At 45.6% G+C, this 26,518-nt stretch overlaps 1 protein-coding gene across 1 annotated transcript; it reads right to left on the minus strand.

The window, feature by feature from the left end:
- mcm7 (minichromosome maintenance complex component 7) lies at positions 1 to 22,967 on the minus strand. The gene is made up of 15 exons (XM_079630609.1): positions 22,589 to 22,967; positions 21,428 to 21,507; positions 21,186 to 21,350; positions 16,569 to 16,693; positions 9,732 to 9,912; positions 9,507 to 9,644; positions 9,124 to 9,273; positions 6,486 to 6,600; positions 6,044 to 6,175; positions 3,958 to 4,041; positions 3,656 to 3,867; positions 3,316 to 3,581; positions 1,119 to 1,287; positions 426 to 535; positions 1 to 325 (listed from the first exon to the last, which is right to left on the minus strand). The coding sequence occupies exons 1-15, from the start codon at positions 22,617 to 22,619 to the stop codon at positions 118 to 120; spliced, it is 2,166 nt and encodes a 721-aa protein (XP_079486735.1). The 5' UTR covers positions 22,620 to 22,967; the 3' UTR covers positions 1 to 117.
- Between the last annotated feature and the right edge of the window lie 3,551 nt (positions 22,968 to 26,518).

Genomic DNA, 26,518 nt, shown 5'->3' on the forward strand with positions numbered 1-26,518 from the left:
ATCTATTTACAGCGTTTATTCCAGAAATATAACATTAAAAAGCAAAACAACGAAACCCCCCATCAGCGGGAGAAACCGAGACGGGAGAAGCGGTGCGAGTCCGCTGGGGCGAGCGGGTCACACGAAGGTGATGCGCGAGCGGGCCTGGTTGATCTGCCACACGTTCAGCTCCTCGTACTCGTCGAGCGCGGCCTGGAACTGCGCGGGCGTGAAGCCGCGGGACACACAGCGCTGCTCCGCCTCGTTCATCCGCACGGACCGGGCCGAACCCTCGCCGGAGAGCTCCCGCAGCAGAGAGAAGATCACATCCGCCGGACGCTGAGCCCTGAGGACGACAGAGAGCATTCTGGGAGCTGCTCCACTGATCATGTGTCTAACTGTGTCTGTGCTGCGTGAAGCGCTGTAGAGGTGAAAGGTCAGGGTACCTGGTGTTGCTGGTCTTGTCGGCCTGCAGCGAGTCTTTGCTCATCTCCATCAGTCGCATCGCCTCGTTAACATCCTCCTTCTCTACGACATCCACCATCCGCAGACGGGCCTGAGCGCGCGCGCACACACACACACACACACACACACACACACACGTGAATAAAGGAACCACATGCTTCTTAAAAAACATGATTTCCAACATCCGGTGTCCTTCAGCAAACAGACGAGCTGTGCCGGCACTGTCAGACCGAGACAAGTGCAATGCCTTCTGGGAAATCCAGCAACTGCCCAAGTCTCGGCCTCTCAACACCAGCTAGTCTCAGTCACACGGGTCGGAGGCGTCGTGCGCGGTCAGTTTTGCATGGGTTTGCACAGCGGCGTGACCGAGGCTGACTGCCGACCCCGCAAAGCTGACCGTCGCCACGACAACAGGCGTGTTGGACAGCAGCACGTGACCTGGAAGAGGAAGCGCGTGAACGGCGGAGTGTGTCGTGAAGTGCCGTTTCTACAGTAGAGATTATCACAGCTACCTGCACAAACAGCACTTTTAACACCCAGCGCCCACATCAGACCAGAGACTGGACAGAGACTCAGAGTGTGTGTGTGTGTGACTCACCAGGGTAGTGTGTGTGTGTGTGTGTGTGTGTGTGTGTGTGTGTGAGAGAGAGAGAGAGAGAGAGACACACACTCACCAGGGCGGTGGACAGGCGCAGGATGGACAGCAGTGTGCGGGCCGAGGTGAAGGTCGTGTCTTTACTGACCCGAGACTCTTTCCTCATCTCCACATACGCCGCTGTGATGTAATCCGACAGAGACTCGGGAACCACCGGCTGCTTCTGCTTACACTTACTGATGTAGCGCCTGACAGAGAGAGAGAACTTCAGCTGAGGTAAACGAAGGAGAAGCGTGTGTGTGAGAGAGATTTGTGTTTGTATACGTCTATTTGCTTTGGCAATATTGTGCTATTTGTATTGAGAGAGAGTGTGTGTGTGTGAGAGAGAGTGAGTGTGTGACGTGAGTGTGAGAGAGTGAGTGAGTGTGAGAGTGAGTGAGTGAGAGTGAGTGTGAGAGAGTGAGTGAGTGTGAGAGAGAGTGAGTGTGAGAGTGAGTGTGAGAGAGAGTGAGTGTGAGAGTGAGTGAGTGAGTGAGTGTGTGAGAGTGAGTGTGAGAGAGTGAGTGTGAGAGAGTGAGTGTGAGAGAGTGAGTGTGTGAGAGTGAGTGTGAGAGAGTGAGTGAGAGAGTGAGTGTGAGAGTGAGTGTGTGAGAGTGAGTGTGTGAGAGTGAGTGTGAGAGAGTGAGTGTGAGAGAGTGAGTGTGAGAGAGTGAGTGTGAGAGAGTGAGTGTGAGAGAGTGAGTGAGAGAGTGAGTGTGAGAGTGAGTGTGTGAGTGAGTGTGTGAGAGTGAGTGTGTGAGAGTGAGTGTGTGAGAGTGAGTGTGTGAGAGTGAGTGTGTGAGAGTGAGTGTGTGAGAGTGAGTGTGTGAGAGTGAGTGTGAGAGAGTGAGTGTGTGAGAGTGAGTGTGAGAGAGTGAGTGAGAGAGTGAGTGTGAGAGTGAGTGTGTGAGAGTGAGTGTGTGAGAGTGAGTGTGTGAGAGTGAGTGTGTGAGAGTGAGTGTGTGAGAGTGAGTGTGTGAGAGTGAGTGTGTGAGAGTGAGTGTGTGAGAGTGAGTGTGTGAGAGTGAGTGTGAGAGAGTGAGTGAGAGAGTGAGTGTGTGAGAGTGAGTGTGTGAGAGTGAGTGTGTGAGAGTGAGTGTGTGAGAGTGAGTGTGAGAGAGTGAGTGTGAGAGAGTGAGTTTGAGAGAGAGTGTGAGAGAGAGTGTGAGAGAGAGTGTGAGAGAGAGAGTTTTGAGAGAGAGTGTGAGTGTGAGAAAGTGAGTGTGAGAGAGTGAGTGAGTGTGAGAGAGTGAGTGAGAGAGTGTGTGAGTGAGTGTGAGAGAGAGTGAGTGTGTGAGAGTGAGTGTGTGAGAGTGAGTGTGAGAGAGTGAGTGTGAGAGAGTGAGTTTGAGAGAGAGTGTGAGAGAAAGTTTGAGAGAGAGTGTGAGAGAGAGAGTTTTGAGAGAGAGTGTGAGTGTGAGAAAGTGAGTGTGAGAGTGAGAGAGAGTGAGTGAGTGTGAGAGAGTGAGTGAGAGAGAGTGAGAGAGTGAGTGTGTGAGAGTGTGTGAGTGAGTGTGAGAGAGAGTGAGTGTGAGAGTGAGAGTGTGAGAGAGAGAGTGTGAGAGAGTGAGTGTGAGAGAGTGAGTGTGTGAGAGTGAGTGTGAGAGTGAGTGTGTGAGAGTGAGTGTGAGAGAGTGAGTTTGAGAGAGAGTGTGAGAGAGAGAGTGTGAGAGAGAGTTTGAGAGAGAGTGTGAGAGAGAGGTGTGAGTGTGAGAAAGTGAGTGTGAGAGAGAGAGAGAGTGAGTGAGTGTGAGAGAGTGAGTGAGAGAGAGAGTGAGTGAGAGAGTGAGTGTGTGAGAGAGTGTGTGAGTGAGTGTGAGAGAGAGTGAGTGTGAGAGAGTGAGAGTGAGTGAGAGAGTGAGTGTGTGAGAGTGAGTGAGAGAGTGTGAGAGAGTGAGTGTGAGAGAGAGAGTGTGTGAGAGAGAGTGTGTGAGAGAGAGTGAGTGTGAGAGAGAGTGAGTGTGAGAGAGAGTGAGTGTGAGAGAGAGTGAGTGTGAGAGAGAGTGAGTGTGTGAGAGAGTGTGAGAGAGTGAGTGTGAGAGAGTGAGTGTGTGAGAGTGAGTGTGTGAGAGTGAGTGTGTGAGAGTGAGTGTGTGAGAGAGAGTGAGTGTGAGAGAGAGTGAGTGTGAGAGAGAGTGAGTGTGAGAGAGAGTGAGTGTGAGAGAGAGTGAGTGTGAGAGAGAGTGAGTGTGAGAGAGAGTGAGTGTGAGAGAGAGTGAGTGTGTGAGAGTGAGTACCTCATGAGCTTCATCTCGATGGGGCTGAAGTGTGTGGGCGGCTGCCGGCAGTGCTGGTGCACGTATGTGATGTGCTGCGCGAGTCTCAGGTCGGTGTCGGCGTCGGGTTTGTCCTGGATGAGCCACAGCAGGTCGAAGCGCGACAGCAGGGCCGCCGGCAGCTGGATGTTCTGCTCCAGGCTCTTACGCGGGTTATAGCGCCCGTACGCAGGGTTAGCCGCCGCGAGGATCGAGCATCGCGCGTTCAGAGACGTCATGATCCCGGCCTGAGACAGACAGGAAACACGTGATCGCGCTCATTCATGAGTCACATGACCAGCTCGAACGCAGCGGCTTGTACCTTGGCAATGGAGATGGTCTGCTGCTCCATGACCTCGTGAATCGCCGTGCGGTCAGCGTCAGCCATCTTGTCGAACTCGTCGATGCAGCACACGCCCAGATCCGCCAGCACTAAAGCTCCGCCCTCCAGCGTCATCTCGCCCGTCACAGTGTCACGCATGACCGCCGCAGTAAGCCCTACGCCAGAGGAGCCGCGGCCCGTGGTGTACTGACCTACGAACAGACCGCGCAGGAGAGTCAGGAGAACAGAGGGAGTGTGTGTGTGTGTGTGTGTGTGCGTGTGCGCGTGTGTGTGGGACTCACTGCGAGGGGCGAGTCGGTCGATGTACGACAGTAGCTGAGACTTCGCCACACCTGGATCTCCCATCAGACAGATGTTGATGTTCCCTACAAACACAGAGACAAGCGTTTCTACAGCGCCTCAAGCTACAGACATGAGTCATAACAGTACGACTTCCTGTGAAACTATTTAAGTGTTTTTCAAATATGATAACTGATGTCATCCAGCACAACATCAGTGCAGCAGCGGCTCAAACACCCGAGCGATAAAGCAGTTCAGAGATTTAAACATTAGTGTTCAGCTATTTTCAGATAGAGTGCGTCACAGGTGGAGGCTCCTCGGGTAAGGTACAGTGAAGGCATTTAGATAAATGTTAACCTGTTAGCCTTCAGCGCCACTTTTGAAAAATCCCCAGAAATAGCATACCCAACCTAAAAAAGATTCAATTAATTGACCCTTTGTCCTAAAAGCTCAAGTACGGTCTCATTTGAAAGCTGACACCTGGCACTTTATTGGAAATGTAGAATGAATTATTGTCATAATGAAAAAAAAATTATGAATAGCTTCAAAGTTGTGTAAGTTATTAGAAATTTATTTTTATGAAACATCTTCATGAAAATTAAATTGAAGTTGGCCCGTCAGCACTCTAGAAATGCACTCCAGCTAAAGACACATGTCTGACCATGTTATATTTAAAATTTGAAGGTGATAAGTCTAAAACTCTGTATTTTGTTAAATGTTTTTCAAGATCATCTCAAATGACTTTATTTTGAATTGACTCTAAAATGCAAACTTGTGTTTATTGTCATCTATTAGCATCTATTCAGTCTATTGTCTCTATTGTTTTGTGGTGCAAACGAGCCCCATTCAGTGTCAGTCTCTCCTGCACACATTTACACCTTTCCAGCCTGCTTATGGCCATAAATATTCTTTTCCTTTGTCTCCATTATAATCGCTAACGCTGGCTAATCACGGTGTTTCACCCCCTAATTTCTTTCATAATCTTCACTTCACATTTGAAACTGTATCAAATGCCTTTCTTAAATAAAGAAATATTTCAGTAAGCATTCCGATTTAGAAAAAAAATCATAAAAAATAACAGCTAGATGGCAGGTGCAACTAGAGAGCTAGCTAGCATGTTAGCTTAGCACACCATCAATACACGACAATTTATGAGATTAAAACCCTTTTTGTGCTCCAAACTTACTTTATAGTGCAAGTCGAGTGTTTTAAATAATCTTCTATGAGCTTATTTGGCTTCAGAAAAGAAAATCAGACAGAAAATATATGATTTGATATTATTCTGCACTATTGTAAAGTCTATACCGATTAGCATTACATTATACATATAATCTATTATTATAAAAATACCTGACATGGCTCGAAGAACACAGGTAAATCAAATATCATTGCAATCATGTTTATTGTCTTCAAAACATCTTTATCTGCATGTTATAGCGATCTCTGAAAGCTAACGTTAGCTGTGTTTATGTCAGTGACGTCCTGGAAGGTCACATGTTATTTCTTCTTCGTGAGCTTTCATATTTGGAAAAAACTGTGCATAGAGCGCCCTCATTCTGCTGTATGGATTGAAAACACAGTACATCAGAGTATCCAGCGCTCTTTATGTATACATCGACGCATTTGGATATAAATTCAATAAATATTATTCCTGTCTATAGAAATATGATGTAAACCTATGATAATATATCAATATTTCTCCAAATCTGCACATTTTTGAGCCAAAAGCCCTGAGGAACGTTGTTTTGTCACGCGTTCTCAAGACAACAGCACCGGAGTTTTTTTCTGAATGGAGCAGCTGACGCTCATAATTCATATTAAAGGTATCGACTCATTTTTTCATTACATAAATCCTGACACAAATTAAGACATAACTGTCACTATAAGTTTCTCAGAATACAATAGTGGTCAAATACTGAAACGTGAGACTTATATATTTTTAATGATGTATAGTTTGTCAAGGTAATAACATTAAATCTGATAGTAACTTTGAACTATTTAAAAAAAAAAACGCTTCAGAGCGTCCTCGCTCTGGTGAAGGTTAACTCATCCAGTCTTTAAAGAGTCTGATGAGATTTGACCTCTAACCTCTGATCTTCATGCCGCGCGGCGCCTGCTCCACTCCCCCCACCAGCAGCAGCAGCAGAGCCTTCTTCACATCCTCGTGGCCGTAGATCTCAGGGGCGATCGAGCCTGCCAGCTTCTCGTAGAAGTCCTCCTCTACACACACACACGTCAGTCTACAGGCTCAGATGAAGTCCTCTACACACACACACACACTCTACAGGCTCAGATGAAGTCCTCTACACACACACACACACTCTACAGGCTCAGATGAAGTCCTCTACACACACACGTCAGTCTACAGGCTCAGATGAAGTCCTCTACACACACTCTCTGATGAAGTCCTCCTCGACACACACGTCACTCTACAGGGTCTGATGAAGTCCTCTACACACACACACACACACACACACACACACACACACACTCTACAGGCTCTGATGAAGTCCTCTACACACAGCGTTACCTGTGATGTGTCTCAGCTCTTCGTCGCTCAGCTCTTCAGTTCCCAGCTCATCATCCTCAGTCTTATTCATCAGAGTGATGCAGTGACACTCCAGATACGTCTCCGACAGCAGACCCTGACACACACACAGTTAAACATACATAACCCCACACACACACACTTGAACCAAGGAAACTGAGCTCGGTCATTTGATGCGCTTAGAATGAAAGGAAAATGAAAGTAAGGCAGGGCTTGGTTCTGTCTGCCAGTTGGTGATTGGATGTTGAGATGTGGGCATGTCACTTAATGTGAGGAAGAGACGGAGTCAAAGTGCAAGTCAAATTAATTTTTTTATTGATTACACTGAGAGCGCGAGAGTTGAGAGTGAGAGAGTTGAGAGCGCGAGAGAGTGTGCGTGCAAGAGTGAGTGAGTGTGCGTGCGCGAGAGTGAGTGCAAGAGTGAGTGAGAGTGTGCGTGCGCGAGAGTGAGTGCAAGAGTGAGTGAGAGTGTGCGTGCGCGAGAGTGAGTGCAAGAGTGGGTGAGTGTGCGTGTGCGAGTGCAAGAGTGAGTGAGAGTGTGCGTGCGCGAGAGTGAGTGCAAGAGTGAGTGAGAGTGTGCGTGCGTGAGAGTGAGTGCAAGAGTGGGTGAGAGTGTGCGTGCAAGAGTGAGTGAGAGTGCGTGCGCGAGAGAGTGTGCGTGCAAGAGTGAGTGAGAGTGTGCGTGCGCGAGAGTGAGTGCAAGAGTTGAGTGAGAGTGTGCGTGCGTGAGAGTGAGTGCAAGAGTGGGTGAGAGTGTGCGTGCGCGAGAGTGAATGCAAGAGTGAGTGAGAGTGTGCGTGCGCAAGAGTGAGTGCAAGAGTGAGTGAGAGTGTGCGTGCGCGAGAGTGAGTGCAAGAGTGGGTGAGAGTGTGCGTGTGCGAGTGCAAGAGTGAGTGAGAGTGTGCGTGCGCGAGAGTGAGTGCAAGAGTGAGTGAGAGTGTGCGTGCGTGAGAGTGAGTGCAAGAGTGGTTGAGAGTGTGCGTGCAAGAGTGAGTGAGAGTTCGTGCGCGAGAGAGTGTGCGTGCAAGAGTGAGTGAGAGTGTGCGTGCACGAGAGTGAGTGCAAGAGTGAGTGAGAGTGTGCGTGCGTGAGAGTGAGTGCAAGAGTGGGTGAGAGTGTGCGTGCGCGAGAGTGAGTGCAAGAGTGAGTGAGAGTGTGCGTGCACGAGAGTGAGTGCAAGAGTGAGTGAGTGTGCGTGCGCGAGAGTGAGTGCAAGAGTGAGTGAGAGTGTGCGTGCGCGAGAGTGAGTGCAAGAGTGGGTGAGAGTGTGCGTGTGCGAGAGTGAGTGCAAGAGTGAGTGAGAGTGTGCGTGCGCGAGAGTGAGTGCAAGAGTGAGTGAGAGTGTGCGTGCGCGAGAGTGAGTGCAAGAGTGAGAGTGTGCGTGCGCGAGAGTGTGTGCAAGAGTGAGTGAGAGTGTGCATGCGCGAGTGTGAGTGCAAGAGTGAGTGAGTGTGCGTGCGCGAGAGTGAGTGCAAGAGTGAGTGAGAGTGCGTGCGCGAGAGTGAGTGCAAGAGTGAGAGTGTGCGTGCGCGAGAGTGTGTGCAAGAGTGAGTGAGAGTGTGCGTGCGCGAGAGTGTGTGCAAGAGTGAGTGAGAGTGTGCGTGCGCGAGAGTGAGTGCAAGAGTGAGTGAGAGTGTGCGTGCGCGAGAGTGAGTGCAAGAGTGAGAGTGTGCGTGCGCGAGTGTGAGTGCAAGAGTGAGTGAGAGTGTGCGTGCGCGAGAGTGAGTGCAAGAGTGAGTGAGAGTGCGTGCGCGAGAGTGAGTGCAAGAGTGAGTGAGAGTGTGCGTGCGCGAGAGTGAGTGCAAGAGTGAGAGTGTGCGTGCGCGAGAGTGAGTGCAAGAGTGAGTGAGAGTGTGCGTGCGCGAGAGTGAGTGCAAGAGTGAGAGAGTGTGCGTGCGCGAGAGTGAGTGCAAGAGTGAGTGAGAGTGTGCGTGCGCGAGAGTGAGTGCAAGAGTGAGAGTGTGCGTGCGCGAGAGTGTGTGCAAGAGTGAGTGAGAGTGTGCATGCGCGAGTGTGAGTGCAAGAGTGAGTGAGTGTGCGTGCGCGAGAGTGAGTGCAAGAGTGAGTGAGAGTGCGTGCGCGAGAGTGAGTGCAAGAGTGAGAGTGTGCGTGCGCGAGAGTGAGTGCAAGAGTGAGTGAGAGTGTGCGTGCGCGAGAGTGAGTGCAAGAGTGAGAGTGTGCGTGCGCGAGAGTGTGTGCAAGAGTGGGTGAGAGTGTGCATGCGCGAGTGTGAGTGCAAGAGTGAGTGAGTGTGCGTGCGCGAGAGTGAGTGCAAGAGTGAGTGAGAGTGCGTGCAAGAGTGAGTGAGAGTGTGCGTGCGCGAGAGTGGGTGAGAGTGTGCGCGCGAGAGTGAGTGCAAGAGTGAGTGAGAGTGTGCGTGCGCGAGAGTGAGTGCAAGAGTGGGTGAGTGCGCGCGCGAGAGTGAGTGAGAGTGTGCGTGCGCGAGAGTGAGTGCAAGAGTGAGTGAGAGTGTGCGTGCGCGAGAGTGAGTGCAAGAGTGGGTGAGAGTGTGCGTGCGCGAGAGTGAGTGCAAGAGTGGGTGAGAGTGTGCGCGCGCGAGAGTGAGAGAGTGTGCAAGAGTGAGCGAGCGAGTGTGCGCGAGAGTGAGTGTATTTCTCACCTGCACAGCCTGTCTGAACCCCGAGCGCAGCAGAGGCAGGAATATCCCAGAAACGGCCACATGATCTCCAGGCTGAGCAACACGTGTGTTCTCTCCACGCGTGTAGATGCTCATGCAGCGAGGGATGTTCCCCACAGGCACCTGATCACTCTGATCAACACACACACACAATCAACATCATGAAGCGTCACACACAGATGCTCATGCAGCGAGGGATGTTTCCCACCGGCACCTGATCACTCTGATCAACACACACACACACAATCAACATGAAGCGTCACACACAGATGCTCATGCAGCGAGGGATGTTTCCCACCGGCACCTGATACTGATTAACACACACACAATCAACATCCTGTAGCTTCAGTCTCTCACACACGTACGTGCTCCTGAATGCGCAGCTCCTGGAACTTGATGAACTTTGACCCTCGCGTCTGCAGGTACAGCCGGCCTCCGGACTTGTTGGTGACGCATTCCTGACTGGGACACATGATGAGCGGAGTGAAGCTGGGAGAGGAGATCTGAGGAAGAGGAGAAGTGTGTTAACAGGAGAGAACACACACGCGGAGGTGGAGAGTGTTAACAGGAGAACACACACACACACTCACCGGCTGGTAGGTCTCGGCTCCGCACTGGTCACATGTGTACGTGGCAACGGCCATCATGGGCTTGACCTCTGTGGCTCTGGTGACGATCCCTCTGACGGTGACCAGCTGACCGATGCTGTCGGCCTTCACATCTCGCACAACCCTCGGCTTCAGCGTAGAGGGAGGCCGGAAATACACCTCACTGACACACACACACACACACACACACACACACACACACACACACACTCATCAGCGTGAAGCCATCGACACAGAGCAACAACAGCTGGACAAGAGTGTGAGTGAGTGAGTGTGAGAGAGAGTGTGTGTGTGTGTGTGTGTGTGAGAGTGAGTGTGAGAGAGAGTGAGTGTGAGTGAGTGAGAGAGTGAGTGTGAGAGAGAGTGAGTGAGTGAGTGTGTGTGAGTGAGGGAGTGAGTGAGTGAGTGTGTGTGAGTGAGTGTGTGAGTGAGTGTGAGAGAGAGTGAGAGTGTGTGTGTGAGTGAGTGTGTGAGTGAGTGTGAGAGAGAGTGAGAGTGTGTGTGTAAGGGGAGAGTGAGTGTGTGAGAGAGTGTGTGTGAGAGAGAGTGAGTGTGTGAGAGTGTGAGTGAGTGTGTGTGTGAGTGAGTGAGAGAGTGTGTGTGAGTGTGAGAGAGAGAGAGTGTGAGAGAGTACGAGAGTGTGTGTGTGTGAGTGAGAGAGTGTGTGTGAGTGAGTGAGTGTGTGTGTGTGAGTGTGTGAGAGTGTGTGTGTGTGTGAGTGTGAGTGAGAGAGTGTGAGTGAGTGTGTGTGAGTGAGTGAGAGAGTGTGTGAGAGTGAGTGAGTGAGTGTGAGTGTGTGTGTGAGTGAGTGAGAGAGTGTGTGAGTGAGTGTGTGAGAGTGAGTGAGTGTGTGAGTGTGAGTGAGAGAGTGTGAGAGAGTGTGAGTGAGTGTGTGTGAGTGAGTGAGAGAGTGTGTGAGAGTGAGTGAGTGTGAGAGTGTGAGAGAGTGTGAGTGAGTGAGAGAGTGTGAGTGAGTGAGTGAGTGTGTGTGAGTGAGTGTGTGAGAGTGTGTGTGTGTGAGTGAGAGAGTGTGAGTGAGTGTGTGTGAGTGAGTGAGAGAGTGTGTGAGTGAGTGAGTGAGTGTGAGTGTGTGTGTGAGTGTGTGTGTGTGAGAGTGTGAGAGAGTGTGAGTGTGTGAGAGTGAGTGTGTGAGAGTGAGTGAGTGTGTGTTACGACCCTGCGTTCTACTTGCTCGCCTGCGGGTGGCGGTGTTCTTCTTGGAGAGCGTGGGAGATCGCACACCCCTGTTACCTGTTCACCTTAATTATGAAGAGGATAAAACACTGGACTCCAACACTCCTCTTCACTTCGTCCAGGGGATTGACGGCCTCTGGAGAAGCCACTTGTTCGCTAACCTTTATTTGTTTACAACCCATACCAACCTTTTTCTCCCCCCCCATCTGGATTATGATTTACCCCTTTGATTTTGAACCCTAGACTTTGTTATATTAAGTTACTGGTATTTTTGAAGACCAATAAAATCTTGCAAGTCATTCTCAGTGTACTTGTATACTTTATGTACGGTCGAAACGAGCTGGCCGTAACATAAATTGGGGATCTCGACCGGGATCCTATGGGGATAGGAAACGTTGGTAAGTATGGGTTGTATGTGTGTATGTTTTTGTGAATGGTTACCTTTTATAAATGAGAAACTCTGGTTAGTTAGAGTGTTTCCAGCTGGATTGTGAATTCAATCCTTCCGACGGAGCACTGTTTGTTGTTTTGTTTTGTTATTTTGCCTTTCTTGTTTTTGGAGGTTATCCTGGGTGGAGACTAACTCTCTGTAGGGGGTACGCTTCCGGACTTTCAGTTTGACTGATTGTCGCGGAGCTCAGCGTTTAATGTCGCCCCGAGCCCGGTACATCTCTGAAGACCAGGTAGGATTTAGTTAGTGTTTTCTGAGTTAGGAGCTGGAGTTTTCTCATATTGTAAACGGACAATCCATTCTACAAAAATATATAAAGGTAAATCGTTGCATTTGTGTGTATAGTGCGGTTTATTTTCGCGCTTACACTGTGTTTTGACTTGTGGGAAGTCTTTGGACATTTTGTGAATGAGTATAGGTTGCGTAATACGGTGACGTAGTTTCTCTTCGAAGCAGTGATTTGTGGGAGTTGTATTTTTGGTAAACAGTGTCTCACGTGTGTGATTTAGTGGTTTCGTTTGTGTTATTGTAGGTATACACATACGAATAAAATGTCTTCGGTGCTCGAAGATTTCTTTGCGTGTCCCTCAGAAGCTTTGCTTGAGAGTTGTACAAAGGAGCAGTTGGTGCAAATCGCCGAACGCTTCAGTGTCGATCTCACTTCTCAAGAGAAGAGGCTGAAGGAAACTATTGTGACTATTTTGAAGCGATCACTTGCTGATAGAGGAGTTTTAGAGGTAGGCGCTGAGTTTATTCCCAGTGAATCGTCTGTGTCTACTCCTCTTGATGTTGACGAAAGTGAGAGAAAATTTCCAGATATGTCATTGCAGGAGAAGCAGTTGTATTTGGATGCAGTGAAAATCCGCACTGAGCGTGAGGATCGCGCTGCGAAGGAGAGAGCGCTAGAGAGAGAGTTCGCTGCGAGAGAATTAGAACAGCAATTAACTGTGCGAAAACTGGAGCTTGAGTTAGAGAAGGAACGGGATGAAAGAGCGTTTCAGTTAGAGAGAGATCGGGATGAGAGAGTGTTTCAGTTAAAAAAGCTGGAGTTGGAGTTAGCAGCAAAGACAGCTGAAGATTCACAAGCGAATGTGCCTCCTGTTCCACGGCTTGACAATGCAGGTGAACCTGTGTTTGATGTTCACAGGAATATGAGATTGGTGCCGCCATTTTCTGAAAAGGAAGTGGATAAATATTTCTATCACTTTGAACGTGTTGCTTTGTCCATGAAATGGCCGAAGGGCTTTTGGACTTTATTGCTGCAGTGTGTGTTCACAGGTAAAGCTCAGGAAGTTTATTCTGCACTCTCACTGGAACAGAGTGGTGAGTATGATGTTGTGAAATCTGCTGTGTTGCATGCATATGAACTCGTGCCTGAGGCATATCGTCAAAAATTTAGGAATTTGACTAAAGTTGATGAATGTACTCATGTTGAATTTGCAAGAGAAAAAGAGAACTTATTTGATCGTTGGTGCACTTCAATGAAAGTTACAACTAAAGAGCAGTTAAGAGAATTAGTGCTCTTAGAGGAGTTTAAACATTGTGTTCCTCGTGCTGTAGCTATGCATCTCACTGAACACAAGATGAATACACTTTCTGAAGCTGCTATCATGGCTGATGAATTTGTGTTAACCCATCGTGGGTCATTCAGTTCAGTCGGTCTTAAAACCAACGATGTGAGTAAGTCTAAGTTTTACTTTCAACCTAAGACAAAGTCTCCTGTGCTGAGTAGGAATGTTAGAGCGACAGTTGCTGAATATTCTAGTAAATCGGCACTTTCTCGAGACATGGTTTGCTTTTATTGTAAAAAGCCTGGTCATAAAATATCTGAATGTCTTATTCTGAAGAAGAAAGAAAGATTGTCGAAACCTGTTGCTTTGGTTTCTACTTCGCCATTCATTGTTGATACTCTTGATGAGAAAGATCGTCATTTATCTAGTTCTAGTGATAAATCTGTTGATCAGTGTATAACTTCCTCTGTTGATTATACACCATTTATCACTGAAGGAAATGTGTCATTGTCTGGTTCAAACGAAACGGTGCCAGTACGTCTTCTTCGAGATACGGGAGCCGCGCAGTCGTTTCTTTTAGAAGGGATTTTGCCATTAACTTCTGAAACTGCTACTGGAACTCATGTATTAGTGCGTGGTTTTGAGATGGGGTTTGTTGAAGTGCCTTTGCATCGAATCCATCTTTCCTCTGCTATTGTAACTGGTGATGTAGTAGTTGGCGTTCGTTCTGCACTTCCAGTCCCTGGGATTACATTTATTCTGGGAAATGATTTAGCTGGTGGGAATGTTTGGGGACGGAGTGGTGTGGCAGCTCCGCCCATAATATCATGTACACCTAGGAAATCTGATGTTGAAAATTGTAGAGAATTTCCTGATTTGTTTCCAGCTTGTGCAGTTACTCGATCAATGGCTAAACCATTATCTGAAAATCAAGTTGAAGTTCCACTGCATGATACTTTCTTTTATACTGTTAATTCAGGTGAGCTAGGATCTGATGGGTCTAAATGTCCTGAGCAGAGAGACCTGAAGTCCTGTCCTTCGTTGTCTTCTGACCAGAAAGATTCAACAGTGCTGCAAAGTGAATCTGCTGAAACATCTGAGGTTCTATCCACTCTTGAAAAACCCAATGTGGATCTCTCTGATGTTGATGACTATTCTTTGACTTCTTTGTTACAGATCTCTCGAGAGGATTTAATTCGAGCTCAACAGAGCGATGACACTCTTAAACCTTTATTCTCTGCAGCAGGGTCTAAGTGTTCTGATGCTCTGTCCTCTTCGTACTTTCTTGATGATGGTCTGCTTTGTCGGACAGTGGTCCTGCATAAAGATGTTTCTCTAGAACCTAAAACTCAGATTGTGATTCCTTTTACAGTGAGAGACTCTGTGTTGAATTTGGCTCATCAAGGACTTGCTGGTCATACCGGAGTTCGTAAAACGTACGATCGGGTCTTGCGGCAGTTCTATTGGCCTAAAGTCAAACGAGATGTGGCCAAACATATTCGATCTTGTCATACATGCCAGATCACCGGTAAGCCAAATCAAAAAGTGCCTGTTGCTCCTTTGCAGCCTATCTCCGTCGTTTCCACTCCTTTCGAGCATTTGATAATTGACTGTGTTGGTCCTTTGCCCCGGTCTAAGGCTGGTCATCAATACCTTCTAACTGTTATGTGCCAGACTACTCGTTATCCTGCAGCTTATCCATTAAGGTCCATCACTACAAAATCTGTCTTGAAGGCCCTCACTAATTTTATGTCAACCTTTGGAATACCCAAAGTTATTCAATCCGATCAGGGTTCGAACTTTATGTCAAAACAGTTCTCAAAAGCCCTGCGTCAACTTCGAGTACACCACAATATTTCTAGTGCCTATCATCCACAGAGTCAAGGAGTTCTTGAGAGGTTTCATCAAACCCTGAAGTCCCTTTTGAGGTCATATTGTGTGGAACTCGATGCGGATTGGGAAGAAGGTCTGCCGTGGATGTTATTAGCGATACGTGAGGTAATCCAAGAAAGCCTTGGGTTTAGCCCAAATGAATTGGTGTTCGGACATGAAGTGCGAGGACCTACGGCTGCGTTAGCTGAGGAGTGGCGAACGTTTAAACCTTCTGAGAACATTTCAGATTATGTGAGTGGATTCCGACGTAGGTTGTATGAGGCACGAGCTCTCGCTAAAAAGAAGTTGAGTAAGTCTCAAATAAAAATGCAGCAACATTTTGACAGAAAAGCTAAGTTGAGAGAGTTTCAGGTGGGTGATCAAGTACTGGCTTTGCTGCCTCTACCTGCCAACCCATTTCAGGCTAAATTTACAGGCCCCTACAGTGTAGCTAAACGCCTTTCTGATAACAATTACTTGTTGAATACTCCTGACCGGAGAAAAAAAGTACAAGTCTGTCACAGTAACCTGTTGAAATTGTATATAGCTCCTGTTCGTTCTGTTACTGTTAATGTGGTAAACTCTTGTGACTCTTTTCCAGAATCTTCTCCTCTCTTTCGAAGCACGAGTGGGGATTCTTTAGAGAATGCTGATGAAGATGAGAGTTTTCTTTCTCGGGAAAAGGTCGACGGGCGACTTAAAAATTCTGAGATTCTTCTTAACCTGTCCTCTCATCTTTCTTATCTGAACGAGAAGGAGAGGAGTGATGTCACTGAGTTGGTGATGTCATTTCCCTCTCTTTTCCTTGATGTTCCTGGTCGCACTTCCGTCACAGAACATGATCTCGACGTAGGAACCTCATGTCCAGTTAAACAGAACGCCTATCGAGTCAACCGTATACTGTATGGAATGTCAGGATGTGAGGCATATCTTGATGACATCGTGCGGTATAGTTCCTCCTGGTCTGAGTATCTCAACCAGATTAAAGAACTGTTTCCTCGTTTAGCAAAGGCTAATCTTAGGAAAGGAAAAGATAATGTTATAGCTGACACACTTTCCAGAGCGTAACATAATTTCTGCGTTGTTTGTTCCTTTTCTTCGCATCTCTAGGGCCCAGAGGTGTTGAAGAATGAAGAGAGGATGACGTTCCTTTGGACCATCAGAACTTTTATTGTGTTCGTTCTGGGTAGTGTTTAACTGTCTTTTTCTTTGTCATTTTAGATTCGTTGCCGAATCTTTCTTTTTAGGAGGGAGGTGTTACGACCCTGCGTTCTACTTGCTCGCCTGCGGGTGGCGGTGTTCTTCTTGGAGAGCGTGGGAGATCGCACACCCCTGTTACCTGTTCACCTTAATTATGAAGAGGATAAAACACTGGACTCCAACACTCCTCTTCACTTCGTCCAGGGGATTGACGGCCTCTGGAGAAGCCACTTGTTCGCTAACCTTTATTTGTTTACAACCCATACCAACCTTTTTCTCCCCCCCCATCTGGATTATGATTTACCCCTTTGATTTTGAACCCTAGACTTTGTTATATTAAGTTACTGGTATTTTTGAAGACCAATAAAATCTTGCAAGTCATTCTCAGTGTACTTGTATACTTTATGTACGGTCGAAACGAGCTGGCCGTAACAGTGTGTGAGTGAGAGAGTGTGAGTGAGTGTGTGTGAGTGAGTGAGAGAGTGTGTGAGAGTGAGTGAGTGAGTGTGAGTGTGTGTGTGAGTGTGAGTGTGTGAGAGAGTGTGAGTGAGTGAGAGAGTGTGAGAGAGTGTGAGTGAGTGAGTCACTCACAATCTGCGCATGAGTTCAGACGGATACTGGTTCCTGGAATCATGCGTGTCTGCAGGGTCGCGGCCCCTCGTCTCCATCATCAGCCGATGCTCGATATACACGTCCAAGGCATCTTTCGCCACCACCTACAGAACACACACACACACTCCGTCAGTGACGCGCGCACACACTCCGTCAGTGACGCACGCACACACTCCGTCAGTGACGCGCGCACACACTCCGTCAGTGACGCGCGCACACACTCCGTCAGTGACGCGCGCACACTCGGTCTGACGCACGCGCTGCGCGCAATGTTGTTGTTGTTTTTTTATTTGAGAAGGAGTGGCGGTAGGTAGTGACCGTGCTCGGGAGATTTTTCAGCCTTTTAAGAGGACCAAATCTGAGGTGTGGTCATATTTTGGCTTTTACAAAAGTCCTGATGGTCACCCAGTCTGCAGAACAAAAAGTCGCTGCAATAGAAACACTTCAGATCTGCCGAGTCGTCATGTGTGACCATCACCCACTGTTGTATAGCGAACCGCAAGGCAAGTTAATGACTTCAATACCAAAACCACGTCTGGGAAATAATTGGGCACGAAATGTTATTTTGAGTTGAAATATTTTATCTCACTCGCTTGAAATAAACGTGAAGCTTCACGCGAAGTAAAGTTTGCAGTAAGTGACTTTGAGCCAAAGACGAACGAACAAGTTCAAACAAGACTATTATTAAGAGTGGCATTTATGGGATAATAATGTATAGATGCATTGTACACTTATTACACCGTTTCTTTTTTTTTTACCGCATAATTACAGGGACATATTGAATTGAGATTAATGTTTTAAATCTTACCCGTTTATAAATCCATTTTGTACAGCGTAATGTTACAAAACAATCATCCAGACAAGATGATCACAACAATATTATCAATCTCTGTAAACAATAAATCAACTCTGATTTCATTTTCAATACAATCAAAAACGGAGACGCAAGACGGCAAGTTGTATTTGAATAAAACGAGAGAGCGCGTCCGTTGTAATCAACGCATTATCATCCTTGGGCGTCATATACTGACGCTTTCGACAAATCGTCTACATCCAACGCACATGGCACCCTTTAGCGTCAATATGACACGCACAGAGCTTTGTTCCGTTATGGGTGGGTTTAGGTCTGGGGTTAGGGTTAGACCACTAGGAGGCGCCTTCTGGCCCATATCTATCTGCGTCTCATATTGACGCTAAAGGGTGCCATGTGAATTGGATGTAGACGATTTGTCAAAAGCGTCAGTATATGACGCCTTGGGATACATGGAAGTGCGCTGATAATACGTTGCTATGACGACGGTCATTATAAGAAAGGAAATCCCACAGAATAGAATCTTGTTTAAAAAAGTGCATAGAACTGCTTGTTTTATTTGTTGTTTGTTGATTTTCAAATATAAAACTTGTTGAAATGTTTTCAGTGTGAGCATCAGTTCTTTTTGAACACTTTCATCTCGTTTTAACAAAACCGTGATAATATTGATAATCACGATAAATTTGGTCACTATAATCGTGATATTAAATTTTCATACCGTCCCATCCCTATTACGGTTTATAGATTACTGTTTATAGATTACTGTTTATAGATTACGGGTTAGAGATTACGGTTTATAGATTACGGTTTATGGATTATGGTTTATGGATTACTGTTTATAGATTACGGGTTAGAGATTACGGTTTAGAGATTACGGTTTAGAGATTACGGGTTAGAGATTACGGTTTATGGATTATGGTTTATGGATTACTGTTTATAGATTACGGGTTAGAGATTACGGGTTAGAGATTACGGGTTAGAGATTACGGGTTAGAGATTACGGTTTATAGATTATGGGTTAGAGATTACGGTTTAGAGATTACGGTTTAGAGATTACGGTTTAGAGATTACGGTTTAGAGATTACGGTTTAGAGATCACGGTTTAGAGATCACGGTTTAGAGATCACGGTTTAGAGATCACGGTTTAGAGATTACGGTTTAGAGATTACGGTTTAGAGATCACGGTTTAGAGATCACGGTTTAGAGATCACGGTTTAGAGATCACGGTTTAGAGATTACGGTTTAGAGATCACGGTTTATAGATTATGGGTTAGAGATTACGGTTTAGAGATTACGGTTTAGAGATTACGGTTTAGAGATCACGGTTTAGAGATCACGGTTTAGAGATCACGGTTTAGAGATTACGGTTTAGAGATTACGGTTTAGAGATCACGGTTTAGAGATCACGGTTTAGAGATCACGGTTTAGAGATTACGGTTTAGAGATCACGGTTTAGAGATCACGGTTTAGAGATCACGGGTTAGAGATTACGGGTTAGAGATTACGGTTTATAGATTACGGTTTAAAGATTACGGTTTATAGATTACGGGTTAGAGATTACGGGTTAGAGATTACGGTTTATAGATTACGGTTTAAAGATTACGGTTTATAGATTACGGTTTATAGATTACGGGTTAGAGATTACGGTTTATAGATTACGGGTTAGAGATTACGGGTTAGAGATTATGGTTTAGAGATCACGGTTTAGAGATTATGGGTTAGAGATTACGGGTTAGAGATTACGGGTTAGAGATTACGGGTTAGAGATTACGGGTTAGAGATCACGGTTTAGAGATTACGGGTTAGAGATTACGGGTTAGAGATCACGGTTTAGAGATTACGGGTTAGAGATTACGGGTTAGAGATTACGGGTTATAGATTACGGTTTAGAGATCACGGGTTAGAGATTACGGGTTAGAGATCACGGTTTAGAGATTACGGGTTAGAGATTACGGGTTAGAGATTACGGGTTAGAGATTACGGGTTAGAGATTACGGGTTAGAGATTACGGGTTAGAGATCACGGTTTAGAGATTACGGGTTAGAGATTACGGGTTAGAGATTACGGGTTAGAGATTACGGGTTAGAGATCACGGTTTAGAGATCACGGTTTAGAGATCACGGTTTAGAGATCACGGTTTAGAGATCACGGTTTAGAGATTACGGGTTAGAGATCACGGTTTAGAGATCACGGTTTAGAGATCACGGTTTAGAGATCACGGTTTAGAGATTACGGGTTAGAGATCACGGTTTAGAGATCACGGTTTAGAGATCACGGTTTAGAGATCACGGTTTAGAGATTACGGGTTAGAGATTACGGTTTATAGATTACGGGTTAGAGATCACGGGTTAGAGATTATGGTTTAGAGATTACGGTTTAGAGATCACGGTTTATAGATTACGGGTTAGAGATTACGATTTATAATCAGAGATGTTCCGAGACCCGTTCCCCTTCCCTAACCCGAGTACTGATCCGACACCCGGGTGTGTATCTGTACAGCTGCAGTTCACACTGGCCCTGCATGAATTGATATCATTATTTTATGGTGTACTTCAGACTAATCCCTTAATAAAACATGAACTAATACACAGTGAACTAGAATATGTTTTATTATCTGACATATTTCACAGTAGTATATTATTTAAATGAAAAATAACTTCAAATGCAGCCAAAAATCTAATTCCTAAAATGTAAACTGAAAAAGGTATTTTAGTTTTACAATATAACTGTATAAAAAAAAAACAGTACAACAAATAAATCTAGGAATCAAAAAAATTATATATTAATCATTTAAGAAAATAATCTCTTTAAAACTTAAAGATGACGGCGTCACTGTGCCCAGTGTGCTTGTCAAACTCAGATAAGCAAAGCTAGCGTGCAATAACCATGCATTCTTTATGAAAAAGGTATCAGAACATGGCTACAAGTACTCGCCGATACCGATGCCAGAATTTTTATTGGTATCGGCGGCATTTCTGATACTAGTATCGGCACATCTCTATGGTCCGGGTTAGCACTTAGCCTCACGCTGCGCACCGCCAGCAGGGGCAGAAGCCTCTCGGGCTTCAGGACATCGGCCGCTCACCTGCAGGTCCACTAGGGCTGTCAAAACTGCTCAAAAGACGTTCGAATATTCCCTCTAAAAAAAACACATTTGAACTATTCGAACATCTGGTTGCGCATTGTCAATGACGGGACAAATTAATAACAAACTAAAAAATTAAAAAACACAAAGTACTTCCAGACATGGCTTTCTAGATTTTGGGGGTTAAAATCTCTTTTAAATCTCTAAGTGACTTAATATTACTTACTTTTTTATTGAACTGAATATGAAATCAGTGTCACATTGTCAACCGTGAAGGTATTCAGCACTCCTGGTCGGGTGATGATGCTTAACTGTATCATAAGTTATAAACGTATATTAAAAACAAAACTGCACATTTTGAATGTTTAACGCAGTATGTTAACTGAGTGTGTGTGTGTGTGCTGCTCATTTGTTTACATTTCTCCTCATGAGGCTGTGAGAGCCTCAACATGTTACCATCAGTACATTATTATTCACTATTAATCTCCACTTACACTAAATGAATGCAGAACCACTCGCGGTTTGGTGCCTCCGTAGTTATTTTTTGTTATTGACGTTTTATCCGGCTAATTGTCCGGTCGGGTTAGTTCGTTCTCTCGCCCACAAGCGTTCGTGTCGAGCCCTGCAAGCGGTTAATGATTGACCTTCGACAGTCCTATACATCTATCTCTCACACACACACACACACACACACACACACCTCTCGCTCTCTGTACTCCGGCAGCAGCTCGTGAACCGCGTCCGCAAACAGTCCGGCGTAACGTTTGCCGTTCTCACACACACTCTCCACCAGCTCAGGGTCTTCCTCCGCCACGTCGTCCAGATCCACCAGCAGCGCCACCTGCTCTCGGTGGGCCAGCGACACCTGCACACACACACACAGGTGAGCGGGAGTCTCACACACACTGATGAAGCTCGTCTGCAGGAACTGAAGGATCTCACCAGCTGAGCGCCGTATTTGAAGATCTTCTTCCCGGACTCATCCTCACTGTAGAACTCCTGCAGGAAGCGCTTGCACTTCTCTGGAAACACAGAAAACCACGATCACACACACACACACACACACACACCTCGGGTGTAAAGCAGTGCGTGTCAGTGTGTCAAGTTTTAGATGAGCGCGCGACCACAGCAGCGCACAAACACAGTCACGTGAGCGCGCGGGGTGATTCGTGTCCGTAAACAAACGAGCAAAATCGAAACAAAAGTGCCGTAATGTCCAAAACTCACGACACACTCTTCCTACAGGTCAAAGTAACCCGGTACCGGCTTTAAACACGTACTGGTGACTGTTCAGAAGAGAATACGAGGGCAAATAAAGTGAAGTGCGCGCAGACGATCGACGCGTCCAGACCACCGGAATCCGCTGACTCGAGCAAAACATCGTGTTATCGTGTCGATCATCCAGACCGTGGCTCGAGTCCGTGAGGCGATTCTGCTCTGACGCGCGCGATATCGCGTAACGCCACTCGACGGCTGTTGTTGTTGTAAACAAAGCAGCACATGGCACCTCGTGCCCGCCACAGCCACGCGCTTCCGCGATCCCTCCGCGCTTTACAAACTAGACCCGTCCGAACCGAACCGCGATTCTGAGCTCATCGTCATCATTGTTGCGCGGCTCTGGTGTCGGTTCGGGTCACGCGGCCCCGTTTTACACGTACAGAGAACACCGTGCTATAAAGCGACTCTACGACAATACAGTAGCGACCGATCGTGTACGGATCGGAATAAACAGACACACGTGGTTCTGGACGGGTTTGTTAAACTTTTGATTGGAATAAAGCGTTGTCGGAAGCGAGCACGTGCTCTGCGCGCGCCGCCGCTCTTTGTTCCAAAACTCCATCCGGGCACTTCAGCGCAAGCGCGCGCAACTCCCGAGGCCGCCGCGAGCGACAATCAAAATCTGCTTTTACACAAACAGCGAAACATCGCACACATTGCGCTCGAGCTCAGATATACATGATTCATATGCGACTTTAACAGTTACTCTACTTCCATTTCGTCTAACTTGTATGCGTTTTATCCGAAACTCAGAAACAGAGAAGAGTTCTACACAAATCTAATGTTTAACGTTAATGTGCGCCAGAAGTGAATTTCCCAACTTACCTTTTTCCGCCATATAATCCTTCGGTGCCATGTTTGACGCAGAAATGTGAATAATTACGTCTCTAAGTTAAATATGAGATTATTTCTCTTAGGAAACGCTTTGGAGACTAAAGACGCAACAGGTTCTCGAGGACAGCTGCGAAAACTGGCGCGAGTCTGCTGGCGCTCTCCACCAATCAGAGCGCGTCTGGGTGTGCGCGGGGGCGGGGCTGCGCTTGTGGCGCGAAAATCTTACAAACGTGGTGTGTCATGTGAGCGGAAGGACCAATAGCATTGCGCTTTGAAACGGCGGTCAAAAAAATATAGTAGGCTTGTTCGACTTGAACCGGCGCTGCACAGACCGATCAGGGAATGACGTCAAAGTACCGCGAGAGCGAATAGAGAGTAGACGGCTCCTAATGCTTTTGAATTGCTCTCGCGGTACTTTGATGTCATAAAGCGATCGGTCGGTTCAAGTCGAACACCCTCATGACACACAGTTCAAAACATCCGCCAGCACGAGCCCGGGAGGGAAGTTATGATGTATGATATTTGATATGATATAGAGCAGGAATGATTTGTGATGATGGGAGAAACGAAGCTGTTCGAGACTCAGACACCTGGAAGATTAATCTAATGAAATCTACAAATCATAAAATATGATCAAAGATGGAGTTTCTGGAGATCATGATAGATGCTGCTTTAAAACGTTGAACAATATAAATTATAAACCTGTCTTTGTCATAAATAACGCCACTTGAATTCTAAGCATATTGAAGTTGATTAAAAATAATAATGTGAGGCACTTTGAGCCACCGTATATCAGCATGTCTCCTCTGTCCCGATTATAGCTGGTTTCTACATAGTTGGGTGTATCAGTAAAAAATCTCTCTATATTCTTTTCAATAATTATTTATTTTAGCAATTTGTCTCAAGTGGTGTCCATTGTAGTGTCTTGTTATTGTCTGATGTGTATGTGAGACAATTGGAAGAAATTCCAAAGTGAAAATTTAATTGAACCTGAATTATAATCAAGTTTTTTTGCTTGTCCCCGATTTATTGTCGTTATTTTAAAACCTTTCCCTTTAAATGAAAGTTGGGAAAATGTAATGACATCATAAAGCTGCCATCACTTCTGAGGGAAAGTGAGTGAGATCCTCTATTACTTTAATTTTCTATTTTTACCAATTTTATCTTTCAAATCTGGTGTGGTCCACCGCAGTACGTCCAGTACCGTTCCCTGTTACGGTAAATATTTTGTATAATGGTTAAACTCATTTACCCGAACTTGACCAACATAATTTTTCATATTTTACAACTCTCTAACATGACTACACTCACAGTCACATCTGATTCTCCAGTGTTTGTGTGTGTGTAGAAGACTGTATTGCTCTATCCCTGTATAGTCTGTTTGATTACAAACTGACCAAATATACACGGACTGCATCTGTGAAAGGAATAAATGTAACTGACTGGAAAATCTGAAATCTAAAATATTAATAAAAACAAAACTAGAGGTGTTTCGGATTTCATGGAAGGAGAGCTCGATTGCTTACAGAGAGGCTTTAAAAGCTGCTAGATCTGCTTATTTTTCAACCCTATTAGAAGAAAATAAACATAATCCTAGGTATTTATTTGAAACAGTGGCTAAACTAACGAAAAAGAAAGCTTCAAGCCCAGAAGCTTCCAAGCAACACAGCAGTAATGACTTTATGAACTTCTTCACTTATAAGATCGATAATATCAGGGACAAAATTATAACTATGCAACCGTCTAATACAGTATCGCATCAGGAAGTGCATTGTAGTCTCCCTGAGGGAAAATTTGATTCATTCATTGCTATAGGAGAGGAAGAATTTAGCAAACTCGTCAAATCATCTAAATCGACAACGTGCATGTTAGACCCTATACCGACTAAGCTGCTGAAAGAGATGCTTCCAGATGTCATAGATCCTCTTCTTAATATCATAAATTCATCTTTGTCTCTAGGATACGGTCCAAAAACCTTTAAGCTAGCTATGATTAAACCGCTTGTTAAAAAACGCAACTTGATCCTACAAAACTAGTCAATTACAGGCCGATCTCGAATCTGCCATTTCTGTCAAAGATATTAGAAAAAGCAGTATCCTCACAACTGTGTTCCTTTCTTGAAAGAAATGATATCTGAGGATTTCCAGTCCGGATTTAGACCGTACCATAGTACCGAGACAGCTCTCGTTAGAGTCACACATGATTTGCTCTTATCATCCGATCGTGGTTGTGTCTCTCTATTAGTATTACTCGATCTTAGTGCTGCATTTGACACCATTGACCACAACATCCTTTTAAATAGACTCGAACATTATGTTGGCATTAGTGGAATTGCACTAGCATGGTTTAAATCACTTATCTGACCGTTATCAGTTTATAGCAGTAAATGAAGAGATGTCTTATCAATCACAAGTTCAGTATGGCGTACCACAAGGCTCAGTACTAGGACCGCTGCTGTTCACTCTGTACATGCTACCATTAGGAGATATCATTAGGAAACATGGAATTAGCTTTCACTGTTATGCCGACAATACTCAGCTGTATATTTCTTCAAAACCTGACGAAACCTACCAATTCACAAAATTAACGGAATGCATAGCGGATATAAAAAACTGGATGACGAGTAATTTCCTACTACTAAATTCAGAAAAAACAGAGATTCTAATTATTGGACAAAAAACTTCCACACGTAATAACCTAGAGTACTGTCTAACACTTGATGATGCTCTGTTAAGTCTTCGTCGTCAGTTAGGAACCTGTATCTGTGTGTGTGTGTGTGTGTGTGCGTGTGTGTGTGTGGGTGTGTGTGTGTGTGTGTGTGCTCTTTGATACCAATCTTTCATTTGAAAGTCATGTGTCTAGTATCTGTAAAACCACATTTTTCCATCTTAAAAATATATCTAAATTACGCCATATGCTCTCATTGAATAATGCGGAACAATTAGTTGATGCGTTCATGACCTCAAGGCTAGATTATTGTAATGCTCTACTGGGTGGCTGCCCTGCACGCTTAATAAACAAACTACAGCTAGTTCAAAACGCAGCAGCTCGAGTTCTTACCAGAACCAGGAAGTATGACCATATTAGCCCCGTTCTGTCAACACTGCATTGGCTGCCTATTAAACATCGTATACATTTAAAAATATTGCTGATTACTTACAAAGCACTAAATGGTTTATCTCCGCAGCTAGACTAAAAACACATCTCTTCGGCCTAGCATACACATAACACATTATAGACTTCTATAATTCAATGTTAGGCTGCATAGATTAGAACAGCCGGAACTGGGAACACTTCCCGTAAATCCTGGTGTACTCGTTACATCATAAGAAGAACGGCATCTACGCTAATTTTAGTGTCTCTGTTTATCCCGAGGTTTTCCCGCAGCCTGCCGGATCCAGATCTGAGGAAGGACCCGATGACAGCGCAGCGCTGAAGTGTCCACTAGCCTCTCCCTATGGAGGATCCCTTTACCACTCTACAGATAAAGCATTGTGGGACATTCGCGATCTCCCCGTAGTGATAAAATAAAATAAAATTCTGTATCAAATGTATAGGCAGGACAAGTAGTTTGTTAAGGCTTGGTTTGTAGAGAATTACAAACATGCACACATATATTCAAACACACATAACTCTAGAGTTAATTATTGATGCGCACGTGAGCATCAGTGTTTCTCACAGGTTCAGTGTAAAGTCTGTGTAGAGAGAACGTGTCGTCTTAGCGGCCCCTAATTTAATAACTAATGATCCTTTCAACAGAAGTGAATCAATCTAAACTAACTTTAGCTGGAAAATAACTATTCAAGAACCGCTATAAAGCCGAAACAATCTGTTCCCTTAAACTATACGTTTATCTCTGTAAAGCAGCTTTGAAACATTCTACATTGTTAAAAGCGCTGTATAAATGATTATGACTGACTT

This window comes from Phoxinus phoxinus (genome assembly GCF_949152265.1).
Source record: "Phoxinus phoxinus genome assembly, chromosome: 12".
In the NCBI taxonomy this organism is placed as follows: Eukaryota; Metazoa; Chordata; class Actinopteri; order Cypriniformes; family Leuciscidae; genus Phoxinus; species Phoxinus phoxinus.

Coding starts and splice junctions, on each gene's coding strand:
- mcm7 (XM_079630609.1), bottom strand. CDS start 22,619: ATGGCACCGAAGGATTATATGGCGGAAAAAG. Junction 16,694..21,185: donor CGGAGTACAGAGAGCGAGAG/GTGTGTGTGTGT, acceptor TGTGTTCTGTAG/GTGGTGGCGAAAGATGCCTT. Junction 6,601..9,123: donor GGTTCAGACAGGCTGTGCAG/GTGAGAAATACA, acceptor TGTGTGTGTCAG/GGTCTGCTGTCGGAGACGTA.